Source organism: Tamandua tetradactyla, chromosome X (assembly GCF_023851605.1).
Source record: "Tamandua tetradactyla isolate mTamTet1 chromosome X, mTamTet1.pri, whole genome shotgun sequence".
In the NCBI taxonomy this organism is placed as follows: domain Eukaryota; kingdom Metazoa; phylum Chordata; class Mammalia; order Pilosa; family Myrmecophagidae; genus Tamandua; species Tamandua tetradactyla.
In genome coordinates this window covers 114,960,911-114,988,736 of record NC_135353.1, presented here as the reverse complement: position 1 = coordinate 114,988,736, position 27,826 = coordinate 114,960,911, and the positions used below count along the sequence as shown (strand labels likewise).

Sequence of the window (27,826 nt, the reverse complement as noted above, 5' to 3'; positions counted from 1 at the left end):
AATGAAAATAGACTGAACTCTCCAGTCAAAAGGCAGAGATAGGCAGAATGGATAAAAAAGCAAGACTCAACTATATGCTGTCTGCAAGAGATACACAGTAAAATCAAAGGTACAAGTAGGTTGACGGTGAAATGATGGAAAAGATATATACCATACAACTAGTAACCAAAAGAGAGCTGGGGTAGCTATACTAACATTGAATAAAATGATCGTATTATCTAATGCAAAGGAAGAGGACTGAAAGCTTTTCACTCTAAAAAAAGCTTTTCAGAAAGCTGTAAGAGAAAAGCAACATGTCACATACAAGGGAGTCCCAACTAGATTCGGTACTGATATCTCATCATGGAAGCAAGAAGGTAGAGGGTTGAAATACTTAAAATACTCAAGGAAAAGAACTGCTAGCCAATAATTTTATAACCAACAAGAAACACTATCATAACTGTGGGAGAAATTAAAAGTAAGTAAAAAAAACAGTTATGAAGGACAAAGGTGATTATTAAAACATACTGAGAAAGAGGGCGATCCACAAGAAGATGTAATAATTATAAATATATACACCTATTAGCAGAGCCCCAAAATATATGAAGCACATACTAACAGATTTGAATGAAGAAACTGATGGTTAATATTAATAGGAGTAGACTTTAATACACTACTCTCAATAGCGGATAGAAGAACATCTTATCAGAAGATCAATAAGGAAGTAAAGGACTTGAATGATACTCTCAACCAACTAGACCTAACACATATAACACTTCACCCAACAAAGAGAATGTTCACACAACATTCTTCTGTACTGCACACGGATCATTTCTGTCACAAAACAAGTCTCACTAAATTAAAAAATACTGAAGTCATAGAACGTATTATTTCCATCCATAGCAAAATGAAGCTAGAAATCAATAACAGATAGAGAAATAGAAAATTCACAAATATGTAGAAATTAAACAACCCATTGTAAACAACCAATAGGTTCAAGAGGAAATCAGAAGCAAAATTAGGAAATATCTTGAGGCAAATTAAAATGAAAATATGTCATACCAACACTTACGGGATGCAGCAAAGGAAGTGCTGGTAGGGAAATATAAACCGCTAAATTCTTACATTAAAAAAGAAGAAAAACTTCAAATCAGAGACATAACCTCAAAACTGCAAGAACTAGAAAAAGAAGGACAAATTAAACTGAAAGGAAGGAAAAGGAAGAAAACAGCAAAGATTGCAGTGAAGATAAATGAAATAGAAAATAAACAAAAATAGAGAGAATCAAGAAAACCAAAAGTTGGCTCTTTGAAAAGGGCAATACAATTAACAAACTTTTAGCTAGATTGATGGAAAAAAGAGAGGACACAAATATCCAAAGTCAGAAATGAAAAGGGGGACATTACTACTGACCCACAGAAATAAAAAGGACTACATGAGGATACTAGGAAAAACTGTAGCCCAATAAATTAGATAATCTAGGTGAAATGGACAAATGGTAGAAACACACAAAGTTCATAAATTGACTCAAGAAGAAATAGAAAATCTCAACAGACTAATTACTAGTAAAAAGAGTGGATCAATAATCAAAAACTTCCCAACAAAGAAAAGCCCAGAGCCAGATAGCTTCACAGGGGAATTCTACCAAATATTCCAAGAAGACTTAACTCTAATTCTGTCCAAAGTCTTCCAAAAAATTGAGGAGGGAACACTTCCTAATTCATTCTATGAGACCAACATCACCCTCATACTAAAGCCAGATAAAGATTCCACAAGAAAACAAAACTACAGACAAATATCTCTTATGAATATTGAGCAAAAGCCCTCAACAAAATAAAAGCAAACCAAATAAACAGCACATTAAAAGAATTATACACCATGATCAAGTGGGTTTTAACCCAGGCATGCAAGCATGGTTCACCACAAGAAAATAAATAAGCAAAAAAGAAGGGGAAAAACCACATGCCCATCTCAATTGACACAGAAATTAATGAAAGAATATTACATTGTTACTGTTAACTAGACCATAGTTTGCATTAATTGTATTTTTTCCCATATACCACTCCACTATTAATACCTCGTACTAGTGACATACATGTGTTTTAGTTAACGTAAAAACATTCTTGTATTTTTTTTTTTGACTGTTTAATGGGTCTCTGCCACTTTTCTCATTAGGTCCGGGATTTTTTTTTTTAATTTTTTATTAATTAAAAAAAAATTACAAGAAACACAAACATTCCCAACACATACACTCAGCAATTCACAATATCATCACATAGTTGCATATTCATCATCATGATCATTTCCTAGAACATTAGCATCAATTCAGAAAAAGAAATAAAAAGACAACAGAAAAATATAACAAACAGAAAAAAAAATTTTACATGCCATACCCCTTACTGATCCCTTTCATTGATCACTAGCATTTCAAACTAAGTCTATTTTAACCTTTGTTCCCCCTATTATTTATTTTTATTCCATATGTTCCTCTCATCTGTTGACAAAGTAGATAAAAGGAGCATCAGACACAAGGTTTTCACAATCACACAGTTACATTGTGAAAGCTATATCATTATATAATCATCAAGAAACATGGCTACTGGAACACAGCTCTACATTTTCAGGCAGTTCCCTCCAGCCTCTCCATTATATCTTGGATATCAAGGTGATATCTACTTAATGCATAAGAATAACCTCCAGGATAACCTCTCGACTCTGGAATCTCTCAGTCATTGACACTTTGTCTCATTTCACTCTTCCCCTTTTTGGTCGAGAAGGTTTTCTCAATTCCTTGATGCTGGGTCTCAGCTCATTCTAGAGTTTTTCTCAATCCCTTGATGCTGAATCTCAGCTTATTCTAGGGTTTCTGTCCCACGCTGCCAGGAAGATCCACACCCCTGGTAGTCATGTCCCACGTAGACAGGGGGAGGGTGGTGAGTCTGCTTGCTGTGTTGGCTGGAGAGAGAGGCCACATCTGAGCAACAAAAGAGGTTCTCTTGGGGGTGACTCTTAGGCTTAATTTTAAGTAGGCTTGACCTATCCCCTGTGGGGTTAAGTTTCATATGAACAAACCCCAAGACTGGGGGCTCAGCCTATAGCTTTGGTTGTCCACACTGCTTGTGAGAATATCAAGAATTCAACTTGGGGAGGTTGAATTTTCCCCCGTTCTCACCATTCCCCAAAGGGGACTTTGCAAATACTTTTCTACTCACTGATCAAATCACTCTGGGCATCACCTGGACAAACCAACAAAATTTCATGTCCTATACAAAGTTCCATGTACTTAAGGTGTTCAATCAACTATCTCCATAAGTTATATTAGGAGACGCACTAGTCAAAGTATAGATTTGTACCAAATAAACATTTTTTGCTTTAGTCTTACACATTAGTTGAAATTTTAAAATATTAAGTACCATCTATTTTCAGCACCCTGCAGTAATGACATTCTTTTGTTCTTCCTCATGCAAAAACATTTTTTAAATTTGTACATTTAGTCACTATCATTATACACTCTAGGCATTCCTAGATTACACCATCTCAATCTTTATCGTATATCTTTCTTTGTGATTTCATTTATGCCCCAGCCCTCCTCCCTTTATCATTCTCATATGCAGCTTCATTCAGTGTTTTAACATAATTGTATTACAGTTAGGTAATATTGTGCTGTCTATTTCTGAGTTTTTATATTCAGTCCTGTTGCACAATCTGTATCCCTTCAGCTCCAATTACCCAATATCTTACCCTATTTCTATCTCCTGAAGATCTCTGTTACCAAGGAAATATTCCAAACTTATTCACTAATGTCAGTTCATGTCAGTGAGACCATACAGTATTTGTCCTTTTGATTCTGGCTAATCGCACTCAGCATAATGTCCTTAAGGTCCATTCATCATTCTTGTATTTGTATAATTAACCACAGTCAGCATCCACTCTCGGTTTCACTAACTTAATACAGTCCCAGTTCTTACCCTCTAGGTTTCCTTCTGGTGACATACATGACCCTCCTTGGAGCTGCCAGCCTCATTACCCTAATCTTCTTTCAGCCATACACACACTCAGCCTTATTAATTACACTTAAAATACTGTGTTCCTATCACACAGTATTGTGCTATCCATTTCTGAATCTTTACAATCAACCTTATTAAACATTTTGTACTCCTTAAAAGTATCAACTGTCCAATCTCTGCCCTATATTTCCTGATAACCTATGCTCTCAAATTTAATTCAGTTTGGTCATTATAGTTATACTGAGCCCATACAATATTTGTACTTTTATTTCTGGCTTATTTCACTCAAAATAATGTCCTCAAGGCTCATTCATGCCTCTGCATGCTTCATAACTTCATTCCTTCCTGTAGCCTCTCAATATTCCACCATATGTAGACATCAGAACTCACTCTTTCACTGGTCAGTCGTAGGGCCATTGGGCTGTAAAGGACCTATACACACAAAACTACAAAACACTGCTAAAAGAAATCAAGGAAGATGTAAATAAATGGAAGGACATACTACGTTCATGAACTAGAAGACTAAATATAATGATGTCAATTCTACCCAAAATGATTTATAGATTCAATGCAATACTAATCAAAATCCCAACAACTCACTTTTCAAAAATAGAAAAACCAATAATCAAATTTATCTGGAGGGGCAGTATGTGCCAAATAGCTAAAAACATCTTGAGAAAGAAAAATGAAGTTGGAGGTCTCATACTTCCTGACTTTAACAGCATGGTAATGGCATAAAGATAGATATACTGACAATGGAATCAAATTGAGAATTCAGAAATAGACCCTCTCATATACAGACAATAGATTTTTTCACAAGGGAGCCAAGTCCCCTCAACTGGGACAGAACAGCCTCTTCAACGAATGGTGCCACAGGAACTGGATAACCATATCCAAAACAATGAAGGAGGATCCCTATCTCATACCTGATCAATTGGTTTTTAAAATATTTTTATTGTTAAATATCCACACATATATAGTCCAACCATACTATACAATCAATGGCTCACAATATCATCACATAGTTGTGCATTCTTCACCATGATCATTTCTAGAACATTTGCATCACTCCAGAAAAAGAAATAAAAAGAAAAAAAGAACTCAAACATCCCATATCCCTTATCCCTCCCTCTTGTTGACCACCAGTATTTCAATCTATCCAATTTTTGTCCTTTATTTTCTCTATTATTTATTCATTTTGTACTTTTTTTTAAACTCATCTGTTCATACCCTAGATAAAAGGAGCATCAGACACAAGGTTTTCACGATCACAGTCACACTGTAAAATATATGTAGTTATATAGTCTTCTTGAAGAATCAAGGCTATTGGAACACAGTTCAACAGTTTCAAGTACTTCCCTCCAGTCACTTCAATACACCATAAACTAAAAAGGGATATCTATATAATGCATAAGAATAACCTCCAAGATAACCTCCTGACTCTGTTTGAAATCTCTCAGCCACTGAGACTTTACTTTTTCTCATTTTTCTCTTCCCCCTTTTGATCAAGAAGGCTTCCCATTCAGATGCCAGGTCCTGGCTCATCCCCAGGAGTCAGGTCCCACGTTGTCTAGGGAGTCTTATACCCCTGGGAATCATGTCCCACCCTGGGGAGAAGGCAGTGAGTTCACCTGCGAAGATGGCTTAGAGAGAGAGGCCACATTTCAGCAACAAAAGAGGCTCTCTGGGGATGACTTTTAGGCATACTTATAAGTATGCTTAGCCACTCCTTTGCAGAAATAAGCTTCACAGGAGGTTCTGGGAAGATGGCGGAATAGGATAGGTTGAGTTCACCCCTGCTCCAAAGAACAGTTAGAGAAGGGACTGGAAGGTGACTGGGACAGCAATCTCAGGGTATAAGTGACCTGGGATGGTCTTCTACACCACATAGGGAGGTGCTGGTTGCAAAAGCTGAAGAACTGAGATGCAGAGAACCAGAGACCATCCGGCTAGTGCAAACATCCTAACATGCTCCTTTCCCAATGGAAGCCCAGAGCCCTTAAGAGTAAACAGACTGGGAGACAAGGACAATAAGCCAAGCCACATTCCTTGAGCATGCTATCTTCAGGCATGCTACCCCCACTCTTGACGCACAACTCACCCCACACCCCACACACCTGAACTGTCACTGACTCTGCCCCACCCGGTGCTCCAAGTGCCCCTGCCCCAACGCCCCCCATGCATCCTTGCCCCACAACCCTGCCTTGAGCAAGCACACGGTCTGGTCCCACCTCTCCCGAGACCCGCCCTCCCACACTCAGGCCCTCGACCCCCACCTCCCTTTCTCTGTCCCATTCAGGTAGTCACCAGCACATCAACGCTGCAGACGTTCACCTTCATACCCAGTCTACATCCACTCCCAGCCCATACAGTCACACAACCCTGCCCTGCCTCCCCCGAGCTCTGTGCACATGTATATCAGTTAATGGCCCTCCCAGATCTGCGCATGTGCACACATGCACCCCCATCATGCCCCCTCAGCTCTGCACAAGCACTGACCTGCATAACTGGGCCACACCCGCCCTGAGCCCATGCAGGCTCGACCCCAGCCACTACCTGAGCTCTGTGCACGTGCACACCAGGGCCCCCACCCCAAGACCAGCACATACCAGGGTACCACCCACCCAGACCCGTGCATATGAACAGCCACATCCCCCCCACTGCTAGGTACCCATGCATTCGTGCACTGACCTCTTGACTCCTGCACCCCAACCCTCTGCCCCACACAAGTACAACACTGCCCCACCCGACCCCCAGCACAAGCGCCCTGCTCCCACACCTGGCAGGTGCTCACATGCACACTTGTACTACATAGTCCCTGCCCTGCACACATGTGCACCCTTGCTCCAACACACCCCCCCACCCCGTACCTGTGCCAGGGCCCAACCCACCTGACATCACCTGCCCCTGATCCACATCCCATAACCCCTGTGACTTGTGCTCCACCACTACACACTCTCACATATACATCCCAGGACCCCTGGACCCCTCCCCCTGCACAAGGCCACACCCGTACCCTGCCTTCTCTGTGCCCCAACCTCTTTGCCACCTACCCTACACCCTGATACCCATGACAACCACACTCCACGTGCCCACCTACATCCTACCTGCACACCAGCCCATATATCTGCACAGCACCCCCATCCGCCTCCTGCAGTGTCCTACCTCTGTGTCCCTCATACCGCACCCTGCTCCTGCATCCCAAGGCCTGCCTGAGCTGCACCCCGCCACCATGGCCCCCACATCGCACCTCTACAACCCCACACCCTGCACCGCATGCTCACAGGCACCAGGGTAGTGCCCCGACTTGTGTGTATACCTGTGCTGCAACCCATCACCGCACTGCTGTGCCCTGCTCTATGCCTTACATACTGCTCCACATCCATCCTGCAAATACAAGCTTTAGACTACTGAAGGAAATCAACTTCCAAGGTAACAAGATATTTACATGCCCCGTAGGCAAGGAAGATCACTAAGCATATCAAGATTTACACAGATATAGCCCAGCCTAATGAACAAATTAAAACACCAGAGAAGATATAGACTTTGGAACAATTAATCAAAGATGTTACTATAATTCTACAAATTAAATCAGTGGGATGGCTAATGACATCAAGGAGATCAAAAAGACATAGAAGAGCATGAAGAAGAATCTGAAAGAATAAATAGAAACAGCAGATATCACAGACATTAAAGATGCTGTAGACAAAACAAAAAATATACTAGAGATACACAACAGCAGATCTGAAGAGGCAAAAGAAAGAATAAGCAAACTAGAGGACAGGGTAACTGATTTCAAACACACAAAAGAGCAAATGACAAAAAAGTGAAAATTTTTGACTTGGATCTCATGGAAATGATGGATAAAACAAAATGCACAAATGTAAGAATCATCGCTGTCCCAGAAGAAAAGAGTAAAGGGCTAGGAAGATTAGTTGAGGGCGGGCCACGGTGGCTCAGCAGGCAGAGTTCTCACCTGCCATGCCAGAGACCCAGGTTCGTTTCCCAGTGCTTGCCCATCCAAAGAAAAGATTAGTTGAGGATATAATGCGGGAAAATTTCCTAACCCTTATAGAGGATATAAATATGAAAATCAGAGAAGTCCAATGAACTCCAAATAGAATAAATCCAAATAGGCCTTCCCAAGACACATAGTAATCAGTCTATCAAATGTTGAAGAGAAGCAGAAAATCCTGAAAGCAGCAAGGGAAAGACAACCTACTACATATAAGGGAAAACACATAAGACTGAGTTCAGACTACTCAACAGGCAGTATGGAGGTGAGAAGGGAGTGGCATGATATATTTAAGAGAAAGAGAAAGACTTCCAGCCAAGAATTCTGTACCCAGCCAAATAATCCTTCAAAACTGAGGAAGAGTTTAAAATTTTCACAAACAAACGCAGAAAGAATCTGTCAACAAGAGACCGGCCCTACAAGAAATACTAATGGGAGTTCTGCCAGCTGAAAAAAAAAAAAAAAGATAGAAGAGGTCTAGAGGAAGGCACAGAACTGAAGATGAATAAGCTTCATAGGGGCAAGTTCCAAGATTGAGGGTTCAGCCTATTGAATTGTTTGTTCCCACTACTTGTGAGAATATCAGGAATTTCCTTGGTATTGATGGGGAAGTTTACTATTTCCTCCTTTCTCCCCAGCCCCCAAGGGGACTTTGCAAATATATTTTTATTCTTTGCCCAAATTATTCTGGGATGTTATCAGGGCATCACACTAACCTGGACAAACTAACAAGATCACATGCCCTATTCAAGAGTCCATGTAATTATGGTGTTCAACTAAACTGACCATACAAGTTAAATTAGATAATGTGGGGGGGGGGTGCAAGAGTACTTCAGTGGTAGAATTCTCACCTGCCATGTAGGAAATCCAGGTTCTATTCCTGGTCCATGCATTTCCCAAACAAACAAACAAACAAACAAACAAAATTCAACAAATGCTGCAATAACAGGATACACACAAGGAAAAATAATGAAATGTGACCCCGCCATACAGTATACAAAAAAAAAATTAGATTATGTGCTACCCAAAATATAAATTTTACACCAAATAAACATTTTTCCTTTTGATCTTGCACAGAGGTTGAAGTATGAAATTATGGGCTATATCATCCTTTACCCAGTTTTCTGATTTACTTTAGTCCTATCCAGACTAAATGATAGAGATATCATTCATATCTCTAGATGAAGTCTGATCACTTTTTCAGCTTTTTAAACAGTTGCTGAATGGGGTGATGCTGACTTTCATAACTCCAGTGTTTTAACTCGGAGTCTCAGTGACGTGTCACATAAATACCCAAAGTTTCAGGGAATGACCAGGTTATATACAAATAGTTCAATATCTCAGAATTAAGAAATATCAGTTTCTGGTCAGGCTAGCATTGGCCTAATTGTTACCCCAAGGCTATTTTGTGACTGGTTAAAAAACCAGAAAGCTGGTTTAATAAATCATCAGACAGTTGACTGCATCTGAGACTAATTATATCTATGATCAACTAAGGGTGTGTCTTCCCCAACAAGAGAATCCAAACAGCTGGATTTAATCTAATCAATCGAAGACTTTTAAGTAGGGAGAATTTTCATTTTTTCTTCAGCCAGCCAGCCTCCCCTCCCCTGTAGAGTTTACTGAGGAACTTCATCAGAGTTGCCAGCCTCATTGCTTGCCCTATGGGTTTTGGACTCTTGCATCTCATATTTACAGATATTTCCTGTTGGTTCTGTTTCTCTAGAGAACACTGACTAATATCTATCTCATGCATCATAAAATAATTAACTCAAAATAGATCAAAGAAATAAACATAAGAGCCAGGACCACAAAACACCTAGAAGAAAATGTAGGGTAGGATCTTCAAGATCTTGTTGTAGACAATGGTTTCTTAGACTTTACATGCAAAGCACAAGCAATAATAGAAAATATAGATAAATGGGACCTCCTCAAAATTAGAAACTTCTATGCTTCAAAGAGCTTTGTCAAGAAAGTGAAATCTACTTAATAGGAGAAAATATTTTGAAACCACCTATCCAATAAGGATTTAATATCAAGAATATACAAAGAAATCCTACAACTCAAAAATAAAAAGACAAATATTCCAATAAAAAATGGGTGAAACTTGAATACTTTCCCAAAGAAGAAATGGCTAAAAAGCAAACAAATAGATGCTCAATAACACTAGCTATTAGGGAAATGCAAATCAAAATGATAATGAGATATCATTCCATATCTACTAGAATGTCCACTATTAAAAAAAAAAAACAGAAAACTACAAGTGCTAGCAAGGGTGTGAAAAAATAGGGACACTCATAAACTGTTGGTGGAAATGTAAAATGGTTTAATCACTATGGAAGAGTTTGGCTGGTTCCTCAGGAAGCTAAGTATAGAATAGGCATATGATCTGGCAAACCATTTTCTTGGTATATACCCAGAAGAACTGAAAGCAGGGAGGCAAATAGACATTTTCACAGTGATGTTTGTAGTGGCATTATTCACAATTGCCAAAGGTGAAAACAACCAAGTATCCGTCAATTGATCAATGGATAAACAAAATATGGTATAAACATATGATGGAATATTATTCAGCAGTAAGAAAGAATGAAGTCCTGATGCATACAACATGGATGAACCTTGAGTTCATTATGCTGAGTGAAATAAGGCAGACACAAAAGGACAAATATTGTATGATCTCCCTTATATGAACTAAAATTAGTGAGTGAACTTGGAGAATTTAAGTTGAGAACACAGGTTATCAGAAGATAGAAATAGGGTAGAGACTGGGCAGTTGATGCTGAAGGAATACAGTTTGTGTAACAAAACTGATTGTAAAAATTCAGAAATGGATAGTACAATACAACCTGATTGTAGCACAATAATACAAGTACACTGAATGAAGCTGAATGTGAGTATGATAGAGGGAGCAGGGCTAGGACACATATGAAACCAGAAGGAAAGACAGAAGATAAGACTGAGATGGTATAATTTTGGAATGCCTAGATTGTACAATGATGGTGATTTAATTTACAAACTAAAAAATGTTTTTGCATGAGGAAGAACAAAGGAATATCAGCATTGCAGGGTGTTGAAATTAGTGGGTATATGAGAAAAAGTACAATCAATGTAAGCTAGGGTCTATAGTCAACAGTAGCATTGTAATATGCTTACAATGAATGTAACAAAGGCATTATGCCAAAACTAAATGTCTACCAGGTATACGGATTGGGAAAAGGGTATGGATTCTTTGTGGAAGGAAAGGAAATGTCTTCAGACAGAGTATGGTGGCAAAAGCATGTCTATATACTTAGGCTGGATTGTATGATGTGTGCATAAAACTGCTTAAAAATGAACAGAGAGAAACAAATGCTAGAGAAAATACAGAGAAAGAGATGTACCTATTCACTGTCAGTAGGGAAATGAGAGGTACAGCCCTTTGGAGGGCAGTGTGGTGGGTTCCACAGGACACTACGGGTGGGTTTATCATATGATTCTGAAATCCCGCTGCTGCTCTGTAGTGTGTTCCTGCAGGAACTGAGTATGGGGACACAAATGGACATTTGTGCACTGGTGTTTCTGGTTCCAGTGTTCGTGATCCATAATTAGTGGAGGTGGCCTTAAGGGAACAACAACTGAGGAATGGAAGGGAGAACTATGGTGTATACATACAATGGACTACTGAGCAACTGCAAGAAGGAATGAAGTTGCTAGACACGCAACTAGATGAATGAACCTTAAGAGCTGTGTGTTGAATGAAATGTCAGGAACAAAAAGACAAGTATTATCATGCCTCAATCATATCGACTAACTATAATATAAAAATTCAGTGAACTACAGTCAAGAGCACAGGTTATGAGGTTGGGGCTTATTGTAAAGGGTCCTAGATTGTAAGCTCTTACAGCAGTCACATATATTCATGAGGTGTAACTGTTAATTCTAAATTCTCAGATACTGAGCTGTTTGTATATAACACGGTCTTTCCCAGAAACTTTGGGTATCTATATGACACCTGAAACTTACAGTTAGAGCTCTGAAGCTATGAAATTTAGCAGTACCCCATACAGGGACTGTTTAAAAAGTTGAAAAGGTGATCAGACATCAAGTAGAGATATGAATAAAGATGATCTGGATAGGGCTAAGGTATATCAAAAGACTGGGTAAAGGATGATACCGTGCATATTTTAAAATTTCAACTTCTGCATGAGACTAAAGGGAGAGATGTTTATTGGGTGCAAAATTTCTATTTTGGGTAGCACATTTTCTAATTTAACTTGTATGGTGAGTTTAGTTGAACACTGTAAGTACATGGAATCCTGAATAGGGTGTGAGATTTTGTTGGTTTGTCCAGGTTAGTGTGATGGCCCATTAAATTCCAGAGTGATTTGGACAGTAAATAAAGAAGTATTTGCAAAGTCCCTTTGGGGGAATGGGGAGAAATGGGAAAATATTCAACTTCCCCATTTGAAGAATTTCTGATCTTCTCACAACCAGTGGGGACAACCAAATCAGTAGGCTGAGCCCTCAATCTTGGGGTGTGCTTATATAAAACTTATTCCCACAAGGGATAGGTTAAGCCTACTTAAAATTAGACCTAAGATTCACCACCCCCAGAGAACCTCTTCTGTTGCTCAGATGTGGCCTATCTCTCTCTCAGCCAACATGGCAAGCAAACTCACTGCCCTTCCTCTCTCTACATGGGACATGACTCCCAGGGGAATAAACCTCCCTGGAAAAGTGGGACAGAAATCCTAGAATGAGCTGGGACTCAGCATCAAGGGATTGAGAAAACCTTCTCAACCGAAAGGGGGAAGAGAGAAATGAAACAAAAAAAAAGTGTCAGTGGCTGAGAGATTTCAAACAGAGTGGAGAGGTTGTCCTGGAGGTTATTCTTATGCACTATATAGATATCCCCTTTTTAGTTTAAGGTGTATTAGAGAGACTAGAGCTGTGTTCCAGTAGCCATGTTTCTTGAAAATGACTGTATAATGATATAGCTTTTGAAACGTGACTGTGTGATTGTGAAAACCTTTCTGATGCTCCTTTTATCTATGATATGGACAGATGAGTAAAAAACATAGATTAAAAATAATTTAAAAATAGGGGGAACAAATGTTGAAATAAATTGGGTAGAGGGAAATACTAGTGGTCAATGAGAAGGAGGGGTTAGGGGTATGGTATGTATGAGTTTTTTCTTTTTATTTCCTTTTTCTGGAGTGCTGCAAATGTTCTAAGAAATGATCATGGTGATGAATATACAACTATGTGCTGGTATTGTAAGGCACTGATTGCACACCAAGTATGGAATGTTCATGTGTTAAGAATGTTCACGTTTGTATGTTGTTTTGTTTTGTCAATAAAAATTTAAAAAAAAAGAAATAACCTAAAATAAATGGGCAAAAGACTTGAATAGACACACTGTCCAAAGAAGAAATACAAATGGCTAAAAAGCACACGAATAGCTGCTCAATGATACTAGTTATTAGGGAAATGTGAATAAAAACCAATCATAATGAGATATCATTCCACACGTACAAGAATGGCCACTATTAAAAAAAAAAAACAGGGTGGGCCACAGTGGCTCAGCAGGCAGAGTTCTCACCTGCCATGCCAGAGACCTGGGTTCAATTCCCAGTGCCTGCCCATGCAAAAAAAAAAAAAAAACCCAGAAAATTACAAATATTGGAAAAGATGTGGAGAAATAGGAATATTCATAAACTACTGGTGGGAATGTAAAATGGTGTGGGCACTGTGGATGATAGTTTGACAGTTCCTCAGGAAGTTAAGTATAGAGTAGCCATATGAGTTGGCAATCCCTTTTCTTGGTATATACTTAGAGGAACTGAAAGCAGGGAAGCTAATAGACATTTGCACACTGATGTTTGTAATGGCATTATTTACAATTGCCAAAAAATGGAAGCAATCAAATATCCATCAATTGATCAATGGATAAACAAAATATGGTATATACATATGATGGACTATTATTCAGCTATAAGAAGGAATGAAGTCCTGATACAAGCACAACATGGATGAACCTTAAGTTCATTATCTAAGTTAAATAAGGCAGACACAAAAGGACAAATATTGTATAATCTCACTGATATGAACTAATTATAATACGCAAACAAATCATATTGAGAAGATAGGTTTCCACAGGATAGAGGAGGGGTACAAAATAGGGAGCTGATGCTTAATTCACGCAGAATTTCTAATTAGGTTGATTGTAAATGTTTGGAAATGGATAGTGTTGATGGCAGCAAACTACTGTGAGTATAATTAGCAGAAGTGAATTATGTTTGTAAATGTGGTTGAAAGAGGAGTTTTGGGTTGTGTGTATTACTAAGGAGGAGAGTTAAAAGATAAAACACGCAACTATGTAACACACTGAACCCTGTTGTGGACAATGTCTGTAGTTAATTGTACAAATATAAGAATATTCTTTCATGAATTATAAGAAATGTATGCCACTATTAAAAGGTGTTAATAATACAGTAGTATATGAGGAAAATACACCTAACGTAAACTGGGGAGTATAGTTAACAGAAATATTTTAATGTTCTTTCATCAATTGTAACAAAGGTAGCAAACTGATGCAAAGTGTCAACAATAAGGAGTAATATGGGAACGTTGTATTTTCTACATGACTTTTATGTAAACCTACAACTTCTCTAATTAAAAAAAATAGCAATGATTAAAAGAAAAACATTATGGTAAATGAAAGAAACCAGATACGATGCACTACAGATCATATGATTCCATTTATATGAAATATAAATAATAAACCTAGGGAGACAGAATTAGATTAGTGGGTTTGTAGGGTGGGGGGAAGGTTAGAGGGATTGAGAAGTGACTGTTAAGCATTGTTGGGCCTTTCTTTTTGGAGTAATGCAAATGTTCTAAAATTGATTGTGGTGTTAAATACACAACTCTAATTATACTAAAAGCCACTGATAGCACATTTTGGAAGGATTGTATGGTATGTGAATATGTTTCAATAAAACTGCTTTAAAAAAAAATAGAAGTAAAAGTATCCCTATTCATAGATGTCATGATCCTATATATAGAAAATCCCAAAGAACCTGTAAGAAAGACACTTGTGTTAATAAATGAATTCAGCAATGTCCTAGGACATAGGGTCAACACGCAAAAATCAGTGCTGTTTCCATCCACCAGCAATGAACAATTCAAAAAGGAAATCAAGTCAACAATTCTGTTTTCATAGCATCTCAAAGAATAATATATCTAAGAATAAACTTAACTAAAGATGTAAAGAACTTGTATACAGAAAACAATAAATCATTGCTGAAAGAAATTTTTTAAAGCCTAAATAAATGGACACACGCAGGGTTCACAGATCAGAAAACAGTGTTGTTAAGATGTAAATACTATCCAAATTGCTTTACAAATTAAATGCAATTCCATTGAAAATTTTCAAATACCTTCTTTCCACAAATGGAAAAGCCACTCATTAAACTCACATGGATTAGCAAGGAGGCCCAAACAGCCATAACCATCTTGAAAAAAAAGAACAGAGAACAGAGTTAGAGGACTCATACTTAAGGATTTCAAAATGTATTATAGACAGAGAAAAAGCCACAGAAGTTGAGAGATGAAGCCTCGGAAACCAAAAGCTGGAAGCAATGGAACCCAGGAGAGAAGGGAGAGGTCAGCAGATGCCGCCATGTGCCTTGCCATGTGACAGGAGTCCAGGATCTCCAACAGCTGGTCTTCTGGGAAAAAGCATTGCCTTGATAGTGCCTTCATTTGGACATTTTCACAGCCTCAGAACTGATATGTCAGCTTATGTGAAGAAAACCCAGTTTAAATTACATGAAAGCTATGGCAGTCCCTTAAGAGTTGTTACTAAGCCTCCATATGAAATTACTGAAACAGGATGGGGTGAATTCAAAATAATCATCAAAATATTTATCATTGACCCTAATAAAAGATCTATAGCCCTGTATTATTTATTAAAGCTGTTTCAATTAGACACTAATGTAATGCTGGGGAGATAAAAACAGTGGTTTCAGAGTTCTATAATGAAATGATATTTCAATGAAGTAAAAACTAGAGAAAAATTAGAAGCTGCCAAGAAAAAAACAAGCTTTGAAACTGCAGGGCTTAAAGAGAGATTAAAAGCAACTAGTGAAACTATAAATTGTTTAAAAAATGAAATCATGAAACTTGAAGATGATGGTCAGATAAAAGAGATACATAAACTGTTCTGAAGAGAACTTGGTAGAAAGCTAAACAGAAAATAAGGTGAACTTTAATGGTTAAATGGACTTAATGCAAATGGTATTACATTTCTTAGAGGAACCGTTTATATAGTTGTCGACTGTGGATTTCTCAGATGTGGGTCAAAGTATTTATACTATTCGCGAAATCTATGTGCAAAATAAGAATGGATACCATATAGGCATTTTACCAACCTATTTTAGTGTAATTCTATGTTAAGCATAATTTTTAAAAATTTTTTTTATTAATTAACGGAAAAAAGAAATTAACCCAACATTTAGAAATCATACCATTCTACATATGCATTCAGTAATTCTTAACATCATCACATAGATGCATGATCATCGTTTCTTAGTACATTTGCATCGGTTTAGAAGAACTAGCAACACAACAGAAAAAGATATAGAATGTTAATATAGAGAAAAAAATAAAAGTAATAATAATAGTAAAAAAAACCTATAGCTCAGATGCAGCTTCATTCAGTGTTTTCTATACACTAGTAATGAACAAGCTGAGGGGGAAATCAAGAAACGAATCCCATTTACAATTGCAACTAAAAGAATGAAATACCTAGGAATAAATTTAACTAAAGAGACAAAAAACATATATAAAGAAAACTACAAAAAACTGTTAAAAGAAATCAAAGAAGACCTAAATAGATGGAAGGGCATACCGTGTTCATGGATTGGAAGACTAAATATAGTTAAGATGTCAATCCTACCTAAATTGATTTACAGATTCAATACAATACCAATCAAAATCCCAACAACTTATTTTTCAGAAATAGAAAAACCAATAAGCAAATTTATCTGGAAGGGCAGGGTGCCCCGAATTGCTAAAAATATCTTGAGGAAAAAAAACGAAGCTGGAGGTCTCGCGCTGCCTGACTTTAAGGCATATTATGAAGCCACAGTGGTCAAAACAGCATGGTATTGGCATAAAGATAGATATATCGACCAATGGAATCGAATAGAGTGCTCAGATATAGACCCTCTCATCTATGGACATTTGATCTTTGATAAGGCAGTCAAGCCAACTCACCTGGGACAGAACAGTCTCTTCAATAAATGGTGCCTAGAGAACTGGATATCCATATGCAAAAGAATGAAAGAAGACCCATGTCTCACACCCTATACAAAAGTTAACTCAAAATGGATCAAAGATCTAAACATTAGGTCTAAGACCATAAAACAGTTAGAGGAAAATTTTGGGAGATATCTTATGAAACTTACAATTGGAGGCGGTTTTATGGACCTTAAACCTAAAGCAAGAGCACTGAAGAAGGAAATAAATAAATGGGAACTCCTCAAAATTAAACACTTTTGTGCATCAAAGAACTTCATCAAGAAAACAGAAAGACAGCCTACACAATGGGAGACAATATTTGGAAATGACATATCAGATAAAGGTCTAGTATCCAGAATTTATAAAGAGATTGTTCAATTCAACAACAAAAAGACAGCCAACCCAATTACAAAATGGGAAAAAGACTTGAACAGACACCTCTCAGAAGAGGAAATACAAATGGCCAAAAGGCACATGAAGAGATGCTCAATGTTCCTGGCCATTAGAGAAATGCAAATCAAAACCACAATGAGATATCATCTCACACCCACCAGAATGGCCATTATCAACAAAACAGAAAATGACAAGTGCTGGAGAGGATGCGGAGAAAGAGGCACACTTATCCACTGTTGGTGGGGATGTCAAATATTGCACCCGCTGTGGAAGGCAGTTTGGCGGCTCCTCAAAAAGCTGAATATAGAATTGCCATACGACCCAGCAATACCATTGCTGGGAATCTACTCAAAGGACTTAAGGGCAAAGACACAAACGGACATCTGCACACCAATGTTTATAGCAGCGTTATTTACAATTGCAAAGAGATGGAAACAGCCAAAATGTCCATCAACAGATGAGTGGCTAAACAAACTGTGGTATATACATATGATGGAATATTATGCAGCTTTAAGACAGGATAAACTTATGAAGCATGTAATAACATGGATAGACCTAGAGAACATTATGCTGAGTGAGTCTAGCCAAAAACTAAAAGACAAATACTGTTAAGCATAATTTTTAACAAAATTTTATTGCATTAATAATTAGCTTGTCCTTTCAACAAACAGTATTCGACTTCAGGACTTCCTATAAGGCTACAATACTGAAGACAATATTGAAGAAGAGACAAACAGATCACTGGAATGTAGTAAAGAGTCCCCAAATGACCCACACACATAGTCAACTGAACTTTGACAAAGAAGCAAAGGCAATTTAATGGAAAAAAAGATACTCATTTTAACAAATGATGATGGAACAACTGGGCATCCAGATGTAAAAAAATAATAATAAATCTAAACACTGACATAACACATTTCGTAAAAATTAACTCAAAATGGATCATAGATCTCAATTTAAAATGCAAAACTATAAAATTTCTAGAAGACAACATAAGACATAATTTAGGTGAACCTTAGGCTTGGCCTAAGTTGAGTTTTTAGATAAAACACCAAAAGCAGGATCCATGAAAGAGAAAACTGATAAACTGCACCCGATTAAAGTTAAAATCTTCTGCTCTGGCAAAAACACTGTTGAGAGAATGAAAAGACAAGCCACAGACTGGGACAAAATATATTTGAAAAGGGACTTGTACCCAAAATATAAAAAGAACTGATAAAATTCAACATCAAGAAAACAAAAAACCCAATTAAAAAGTGGAAAAAAGATCTGTCTCTTCAGAGAAGAAGATATGCACATGGCAAATAAGCATATGAATACAAGTCCAACACTGTCATTAGAGAACTGCAAATTAAAACCCCTAGATACCTATTAGAATGGCAAAGATCCAAAACACAGACAACATTAATGTTGGCAAGAATGTGGAGCAACAGGAACTCTCCTTCACTGTGGGTGAGAATGAAAAATGGTACAGCCATTTTAGAAAACATGTGGCAGTTTCTTACAAAGCTAAACATAAGTTTGCCATATTATTCAGGAATCACATCCTAGGTGTTTACTCAAATAAGTAGAAAACTTATGTCCATGCAAAACCTGCACATGAATAATTAAAAAGTTTTAGTCATCGTTGCCCCAAATTAGAAGTGCCCAAGATGTCCTTAAGTAAGTGAATAATAAACAAACTGTGGTATATCCCTACAATGAAATATGAATCAGCAATAAAAAGAAAGCTATTAAGTCACAAAAAGACATGGAGGAATGTTAAATGCATTATTGCTAAGTGAAAGAAACCAGTCTGAAGTTCCATTCAACCAAGACGGTGTGTAAGATGCTCCAGAAGGCCATTCCCCTACAGAATCTTTAAACAACTAGAAAAATGTGGCAGAGGCATCTTCCTCAAACCTCCAAAACATAGTTAGAGGGTTGCAGAACCTGGGTGAATGTTGAATCAAAATGCTGCTTTAAAAGCAGTAGGACAAACTTGTAGTACACTGGCTATTCCCACTACAACCCCCCTCCCTAGTGTGGAGCCAACCCATGCTCCCATTGTGGGTCCCTGATCTTGTTATGGAGGGGACAGATTAATGCCTATGTTCATGCTGGGGTGACTGTGTGTCACACTGCCAGTCATCAGAGTGGCAGCCTCAAAGATTAAGCTATGAAACTTATCTCTAGCTCACCCCCGTGATGGCTGAGTTCATGTGTCAACTTGGCTAGGTTATGGTGTCCAATTGTTTGTGCAAGCAAGCAATGGCCTGATTGTTACCTTAGGTATATTTTGTAGATTTGAATAATCACTAAGTTGATTGCATTTATGGCTGATTACATCCATAATCAACTGAAGAGATTTCCTTCAATAATGAAAGAAGTCTCATCCAATCAGTTGAAGGCCTTAAAAGCAGAAGTGATGATTTTGGCAGTCAGAATAGAGAATTTCCATTTTTACTACAGCCAGCCAGCTTCTCCTGGGGAATTCATCAAAAACCTTCATTGGCATTCCCAGCTTGTAGTCTGCTCTATGAAATTTGGACTGGCCAATCCCCACAGTTGTATGAGCAAATTCCTATAATAAAATCCATAATATTTGCATAATATATATCCTGTCAGTTCTGTTTCCCTAGAGAACTCTGACTTATATAGATGTGTTACCAGGAGTGGTTCTTGAGAAAAAGAACCTTAAGGATGAGAATACTGATTTGGTCCTGGGGTTTTGGGAATTTGTACTCTAATCTGATTAGATTCAAAGATACTAATAACTCTACTTCCAAAATTAAAGATGGCACTGATATTCCATGTTTTAAACTGGCCACAGAGATAAGCAAAATATCACCACTGGGTATGGTTACTCAAATACTTATAATAATCAAGACCCTGTGTAAGAGTATATTTGACAAATTAACAGATTTGTGGAGCTAAAAAGTATAATGATACTGGCTAGTTGTCCCTAAATAAGCTGGATAGAGCTGTTAAAGAAAGGAATAAGTTTAAGGTTTCAAATTCCCAACTTAAGCACTGCATAAATTGTGTGTGCTCTGAAAGAAAATTTTATTTCATGTAGCCACAGACTAGAGATTTCTGAAAAATCTCATTTTATGTAACTACAGACTAGAGATTTCTGAAAAAATCAGTCTCACTGTGAGACTGGCTGAATTACCAAATGAACTGAATTCCTAATATTGCAGGGTGTCTGCTGTTAAAATGAGGGCTTTGATTGGAAAAGAGCAGGATCCTGAAAATTGGAATGGGCACATATGGGTTGATAATGATAACAATGAAATCCTAGGTTCTGCTTAGTCTTTGCCAGATAAACCTGTAATGGTGTGCCCTGGAGAATCAGCCACCCAATTTTCAATCTGCCCTGAGGAATTACCAATCCAACCTCTACCTAAAAAGATTAACCCTACTGTGCCAGATAAACGCTGATCCAACTCCCTTGAGGAAACAGTGCTCAATCCTATCTGAAAAGATCAATCCTGTTTTACTAGGTGAAATTGCAAGACATTCTAATTCTCCTCATGACCCAACCCCTTCCCAACCTCTCTTTTCTTCCAGATGTATACATAGACTGAAATCCTAGTAGGCCCAAAAAAGGTGAGGCACAAAGTGTGACCCATGAGAAAGTGCACTACAGTCCAAAAGAATAGCATGAATGCTCAAATCTATATAGACAGAAATTAGGGGAGTACATGCGGGAATGGATATTAAGGGTATGGGATAATGGTAGAAAGAACATAAAAGTTAGATAAGGCTGAACTTATTGATATAGGACCACAAAGTAAAGATTCTGGATTCAGTGCTATAGCTTGAAGGGTTAGAAAGGGCTCAAACAGATGGTTCACGGGGTTGGCTGAAGCATGGACAAAAAGGTGGCCCACATTGCCTGAAGGCAAAATGCCAGAACTGCCCTGGTATAATGTAGATGAGAGGATCCAAAGGCTTAGAGAGATTGGAATGCTATAGTGGATTTACCATGTAAGACATGCCCCTCCACTCCAGGAATGTCCAGAAGAAAACACCTTTCACCAAGATTGTGAGGAATAAATTTGTGAGGTTAACTTCAACATCCCCAAAGAGCTCTATAGTTGTTCTTATTTGTAGGTCACATGTTACTGTGAGAACTACTGTCACTGAACTTGGATCCTTAAACACAACAGGGATGATCAGATCCCAGGTTGGCAGAAGCCAAGTGGATAGGAGAGTCCAAACAGTAATCAAGATAGTCTTATTCACAGAGACCTATGGCATTGGCGAACAGATCATGGAGTACCTGAAAGTAAAATAGATGGGCTGTCTACGAAATTATTACATGATCTGTATAAGCAGAAGAGTTCTGGGTCAAAGGAACAAAAGTCTAATTTGAACTACAAAAACAGAGTCACAGCGTCTTAATCAATTCCCAGACGTGAGAAAGGTTACAGATCCAGAATTCCTAGAATGATGGGAAGGCCAAGTTCCTTTGGAGAAGGACACTGTTATGTTGTTAAAAGTTAGACTGTTAATATTCCGCCCAGCCTTCCCCAAAGGGACCTAAGGCCTTTTACCAGGGAAATTGGGCAACAGGGAAAAGGAAATGTTCGGACATCTTGGGGATTACTAAACACTGACTCAGAAGAGACATTAATTCCAGGAGACCCAAAACATCACTGTGGTACACCAGACAGAGTAGGGGCTTATGGAGGTCAGGTGATCAATGAAATTTTAACTCAGGTCCACTTCACAGTGGGTCCAGTAGGGCCCAGGACCCATTCTGTGATTAATTCCCTAGTTCCAGAATGCATAATTGGAACAGACATACTCAGCAACTGGTAGAATCCTCACACTGGTCCCCCGACTTGTGAGTGAGGGCTATTATAGTAGGAAAGGGCAAGCTGAAGCAACTAGAATTGCCTCTCCCAAGCAAAATAGTAAATCAAAACCAATGTTGCATTCCTGCAGGGACTACAGAGATCAGTGCCACTGTGAAGGACTTGAAGGATGCAGGGATGGTGATTCCCACCACATCCCCAGTGAACCATATTTGTCCTATGCAGAAAACAGATGGGTCTTGGAGGACAACATGGATTATCATAACTTTAACTAGACGGTGACTCTAATTTGCAGCTGCAAATCCAAATGCAGTATTGTTGCTTGAGCAAATCAACACCTCCCTTGGTACCTGGTATGCAGCTATTGATCTGGCAAATACTTTTTCTCATTCTTGTTAGAAAAGAGTATCAGAAACAGTTTGCTTTCAGATGGCAAGACCAGCAATACATCTACACTGTCCGACCTCAAGGGTATATCAACTCGCTAGCCCTATGTCATAATCTAGACTGTAGGGACATTGATCATCTCTCCCTTTCCAGAAGATATCACACTGGTCAATTATATTGATGATATGTTGATTGGAACTAGTGAGCAAGAAGCAGCAACAACTCTAGACTTCTTGCTAACACATTTACATGTCAGAGGGTGGGAGATAAATCCAACAAAAACACAGTACTTCCACCTCAGAGATATTTCTAGGTGTCCAGTGGTGTGAAACATCTCGAGATATCCCTTTTAAGATGAAAGATAAGCTGTTGCATTTGCCCCTCCTACAACCAAAAGAAAGGCACAATGCCTAGTCAGCCTCTTTGGATCTTGGAGACAACATATTCCTCATTTGGGTGCGCTATGCTGGCCAATTCACCTGGTGACCAGAAAAGCTGCTGAATAGGGACCAGAATAAGAGGAGGCTCTGTGACAGGTCCAGGCTGCTGTGAAAGCTTCTCTGCCACTTGGACCATATGATTGAGCAAATACAATGTGCTGGAAGTGTCAGTGGCGATTAGAGATGCTGTCTGGAGCCTAAGGCAGGCCCCTATGGGAGAATCACAGCACAGACGCTTAGGGTTTTGGAGGAAAGCCTGGCAAGCCTCTGTAGATAACTACTTTCCTTTTAAGAAATAGCTTTTGGCCTGCTAATGGGCCTAAGTAGAGTCTGAACACTTAACCATGGGCTACCAATTTACCATGAGACCTGAGTTGCCTATCATGAACTGGGTGTTGCCTGACCCAACAAGCCATAGAGTTGGGTATACATGGCAGCACTTCATTATAAAATGCAAGTGGTATATCTGAGATAGGGCTCAAGCAAGTCATGAGGGCACAAGTAAGTTACAGGAGGAAGTGGACCAAATGCTCATGGACCCCAAACTTTCCAAATTACCTTATCTTGCCCAGCCAATAGTTATGGTCTCTTGGGGAGTTCCTTACAATCAGCTGACTGAAGAAGAGAAAATTTGGGACTAATTTAAAGATAGGTCTTCATGATACTCACACTACAGCCCTTTGTAAAGGGAAATATTCCAGGTAGGCAGAATTTTAAGCAGTGTTCATTTTGCTTGGAAGGAGAATTGGCTGGAGGTATGTTTGTATACTGATTCACAGGCTGGATTGGTTAGGGACTTGGAAAGAACAGGAATGGAAAACTGGTGACAGAACTGTGGGAGAGATATGTGGATAGACCTTTCTGAGTGGGACAAAACATGAAGATACTTGTGTTCCACTGGAATGCTCACCAGTGGAATGCTCACCAGAGGGTAATTTCAGCACAGGAAGATTTTAATAATCAAGTGGATAGGATGACCTGTTCTGTGGATACCACTTAGCGTGTTTCCCCAGCCATTTCTGTTATTGCCCAATGGGCTCATGAATAAAGTGACCACAGTGGTAGGGACAGAGGTTAATGTGTGGCCTCAGCAATATGGACTTCCTCTCACTAAAGTCAACCTGGATACAGATGTTGCTAGGTATCCAATCTGCCAGCATATTTTAATAGCCTAAAATATCTTGAGAAAGAAAACTGAAGTGGGAAGTCTCATACTGCCTGACTTTAAAGTATATTATGAAACTACAGTGGTCAAAACAGCATGGTACTAGTATAAAGACAGCGATACTGACCAATGGAATAGAATAGAGTGTTCAGCTATAAACCCTCTCATCTATGGACAACTGATCTTTGATAAGGCGGTCAAGCCAACTCACCTATGACAAAGCAGCCTCTTCAATAAATGGTTCTTGGAGAACTGGATATCCATATGCAAGAGGATCCAATATCTCACACATTATACAAAAATTAACTCAAAATAGATCAAAGACCTAAACATTAGAACTAAGATCATAAAACTTTTAGAAGATATAGGGAGATACCATATAAAACTTGTAATAGGAAGTGGTTTCCTAGATCTTACACCCAAAGCACGAGCACTGAAGAAAGAAGTAGATAAATGGGAACTCCTCAAAATTAAAACCTCAAAGAACTTTGTCAAGAAAGTAAAAAGGCAGCCTACACAATGAGAGACAATATTTGGAAACTACATATCAGATAAGGGTTTGTATCCAGAATATATAAAAAGATTTTTCAATGCAACAAAAAGACAAAAAAGAATTTTAAAAATGGTCAAAAGACATAAACAGACACTTTTCAGAAGAGGAAATACAAATGGCTAAAAGGCACATAAAAAGATGCTCAACTTCACTGGCTGTTAGGGAAATGCAAATCAAAACTACAATGAGATATCATCTCACATCCACTAGAATGGCCATTATCAAAAAAAAAAAAAAAAAAACAGAAAATGATAAGTGCTGGAGAGGATGTGGAGAAAGAGGCACACTTATCCACCATTGGTTGGAATGTAAAATGGGACAATTGCTGTGGAAGGCAGTTTGGCAGTTCCTCAGGAAGCTACTATACAATTGCCATATGACCAAGCAATCCCACTGCTATGTATCTATTCAGAGGACATGAGGGCAAAGACACAAATGGACAGTTGCATACAAGTGTTTATAGCAGCATTATTTACAATTACCAAAAGATGGAAACAGCTGAAATGTCCATCAATTGATGAGTGGCTAAATAAACTGTGGTATATACATAAGATGGAATATTATGCAGCTGTAAGATGGAATAAAGTCATGAAGCATGTAACAACATAGATGGATCTGGAGGACACTATGCTGAGGGATAATTAGCCAGAAACAAAAGCAGAAATACTGTATGGTCTCACTATTAAGAATTAACATTAATGAGTGAACTTGGAGAATTTCAGTCAAGAACACAGATTATCAGAAGATAGAAATAGGGCAGAGATTAGATAATTGGTGCTGAAGGAATACCGATTGTGCAACAGGACTGACTATAAAAATTCAGAAATGATAGCACAATACAACCTGACTGTAGCCTGATAATATAAGTACACTGAATGAAGATGAATGTGAGTATGATATTGGGAGAAGGGTTGGGGGCACATATGAAACCAGAAGGAAATATAGAGGATAAAGACTGAGATGGTATAATTTAGGAATGCCTAGAGTGTACAAAGATGGTTATTAAATGTACAAACTAAAACATGTTTTTGCATGAGGAAGAACAAAGGAATATCAGCATTGCAGGGCATTGAAAATAGTGGGTATATGGGAAAAAGTACAATCAATGCAAGTTAGGGTCTATAGTCAACAGTAACATTGTAATATGCTTCCAATAAATGTGACAAAGACATTATCCCAAAGCTAAATGTCAACAGGCAGGGGATTGTGAAAGGGGTTTGGATTCTTTGTGGAAGAAAAGGAAATGTCTTCAGATAGAGTATGGTGGCAAAGGCATGTCTATACAATTAGACTGGATTGTATGATGTGTGAATAAAACTAAAAATGAACAGAGAGAAACAAGTGCTAGAGAAAATGTGCAGAAAGAGATGTACCTATTCACTATTGGTAGGGAAATAAGAGGGGGTAGCCCCTTGGAGGGGAGTGTGGTGATTCCACAAGAGACTAGGTGTGGGTTTGCCATATGATCCTGCAATCTCATTGCTCAATATATACCTGGAGAAGCTGATGTTCCACAGGAAAGGATGTTTGCAAGCTGGTGTCTCTGGAGGCGGTGTTCATGAGCCACATGAATGGAAGTGGCCCAAGGGTACAATGACTAAAGAATGGAAGGGGGAACTATGGTATATACATACAATGGACTACTGAGCGTCTGTAAGAAGGAATGACATTGTAAGGCATACAACTAGATGAAGGAACCTTAAGAGCTGGATGGTGAATGAAATGTCAGAAACAAATAGACAAATACCATTATGCTTCAATCATATGGACTAAGCATAATATAAAAATTTGGTGAACTGCAATTGAGAGCATGGGCTATCAGCTTGGGGCATATTGTAAAGGCCCCTAAATTGTAGGCTCTTACAGCAGTCACGTATATTCAGGAGGTTTAACTGTTAATTCTAAATTCTCAGATACTGAGCTGTTTTCATATAACATGGTCTTTCCCAGAAACTTCAGGTATCTATATGACACCTGAGACTCACAATAGAGCTCTGAGGCTATGAAAGTCAGCAGTACCCCATATAAGCATAAGGCCTGGCCCGGTAGCCTCTGGCTGAAAGGCCCCCACCCAAACTAAAACCTGTGAACATCCGGGCATACAGCTGTTCAAACTCAGTCAATCAGGACCTGCCCTGACAAACAAAGGACCCCCACTGCACATGGCCCGTAGCTATGCCCATTGCACACGGCCGTAGTTATGCCCCCTGGCCCTAAAGCACATGAAACTCCTAACCTACCACAGGAGGCCCCGTAGGCATCGTCAGCACCCCCACTAGCTAGCTTATATCTAACCCCGCCGCTCCTAGGGGGACGCGACTTCCCCAGCCCGCACCCTGAGCACCCGGATCCGGGAACCTCGTCCTGGGACAACAAAATTTTAAACTCGGACTCAGTTTCTCTGATTTCTCAGTCAGCTACCATCTAAAACCTGACAATAAGAACTGTTTTGAAAAGTTGAAAAAGGTATCTGCCTGAAAACGTGGAGCTGTGTTCCAGTAGCCATGTTTTTCAAAGATGACTATATAATGGTATAGCTTTAGCAATGTGACTGTGTGACCGTGAAAACCTTGTGTCTGATGCTCCTTTTATCTACCTTATCGACAGACAAGTAGAACATATGGAATAAAAACAAATAACAGGGGGAACAAATGTTAAAATAAATTTAGATTAAAATGCTAGTGATCAATGAAAGGGAGGGGGTATGGCATGTTTGAATTTTTTGTTTTCTTTTTATTTCTTTTTCTGAATTGATGTAAATGTTCTAAGAAATGATCATGATAATAAATATACAACT

At 38.6% G+C, this 27,826-nt stretch overlaps 1 protein-coding gene across 9 annotated transcripts in view; it reads right to left on the bottom strand.

Moving 5' to 3' along the window:
- Positions 1 to 27,826, bottom strand: part of PHF8 (PHD finger protein 8) — a 178,891-nt gene that overhangs the window by 30,282 nt on the left and 120,783 nt on the right. The window contains exon 20 of one of the 9 annotated variants that reach the window (XM_077146603.1): positions 1,529 to 2,934. The exons of the other annotated variants lie outside the window; for them this stretch is intronic. Within the exon in view, the coding sequence (XP_077002718.1) occupies positions 2,837 to 2,934 (98 nt within the window). The 3' untranslated portion in view covers positions 1,529 to 2,836. Of the gene's footprint in view, positions 1 to 1,528; positions 2,935 to 27,826 lie in introns of those variants that run through there. 9 annotated transcript variants of the gene reach the window in all.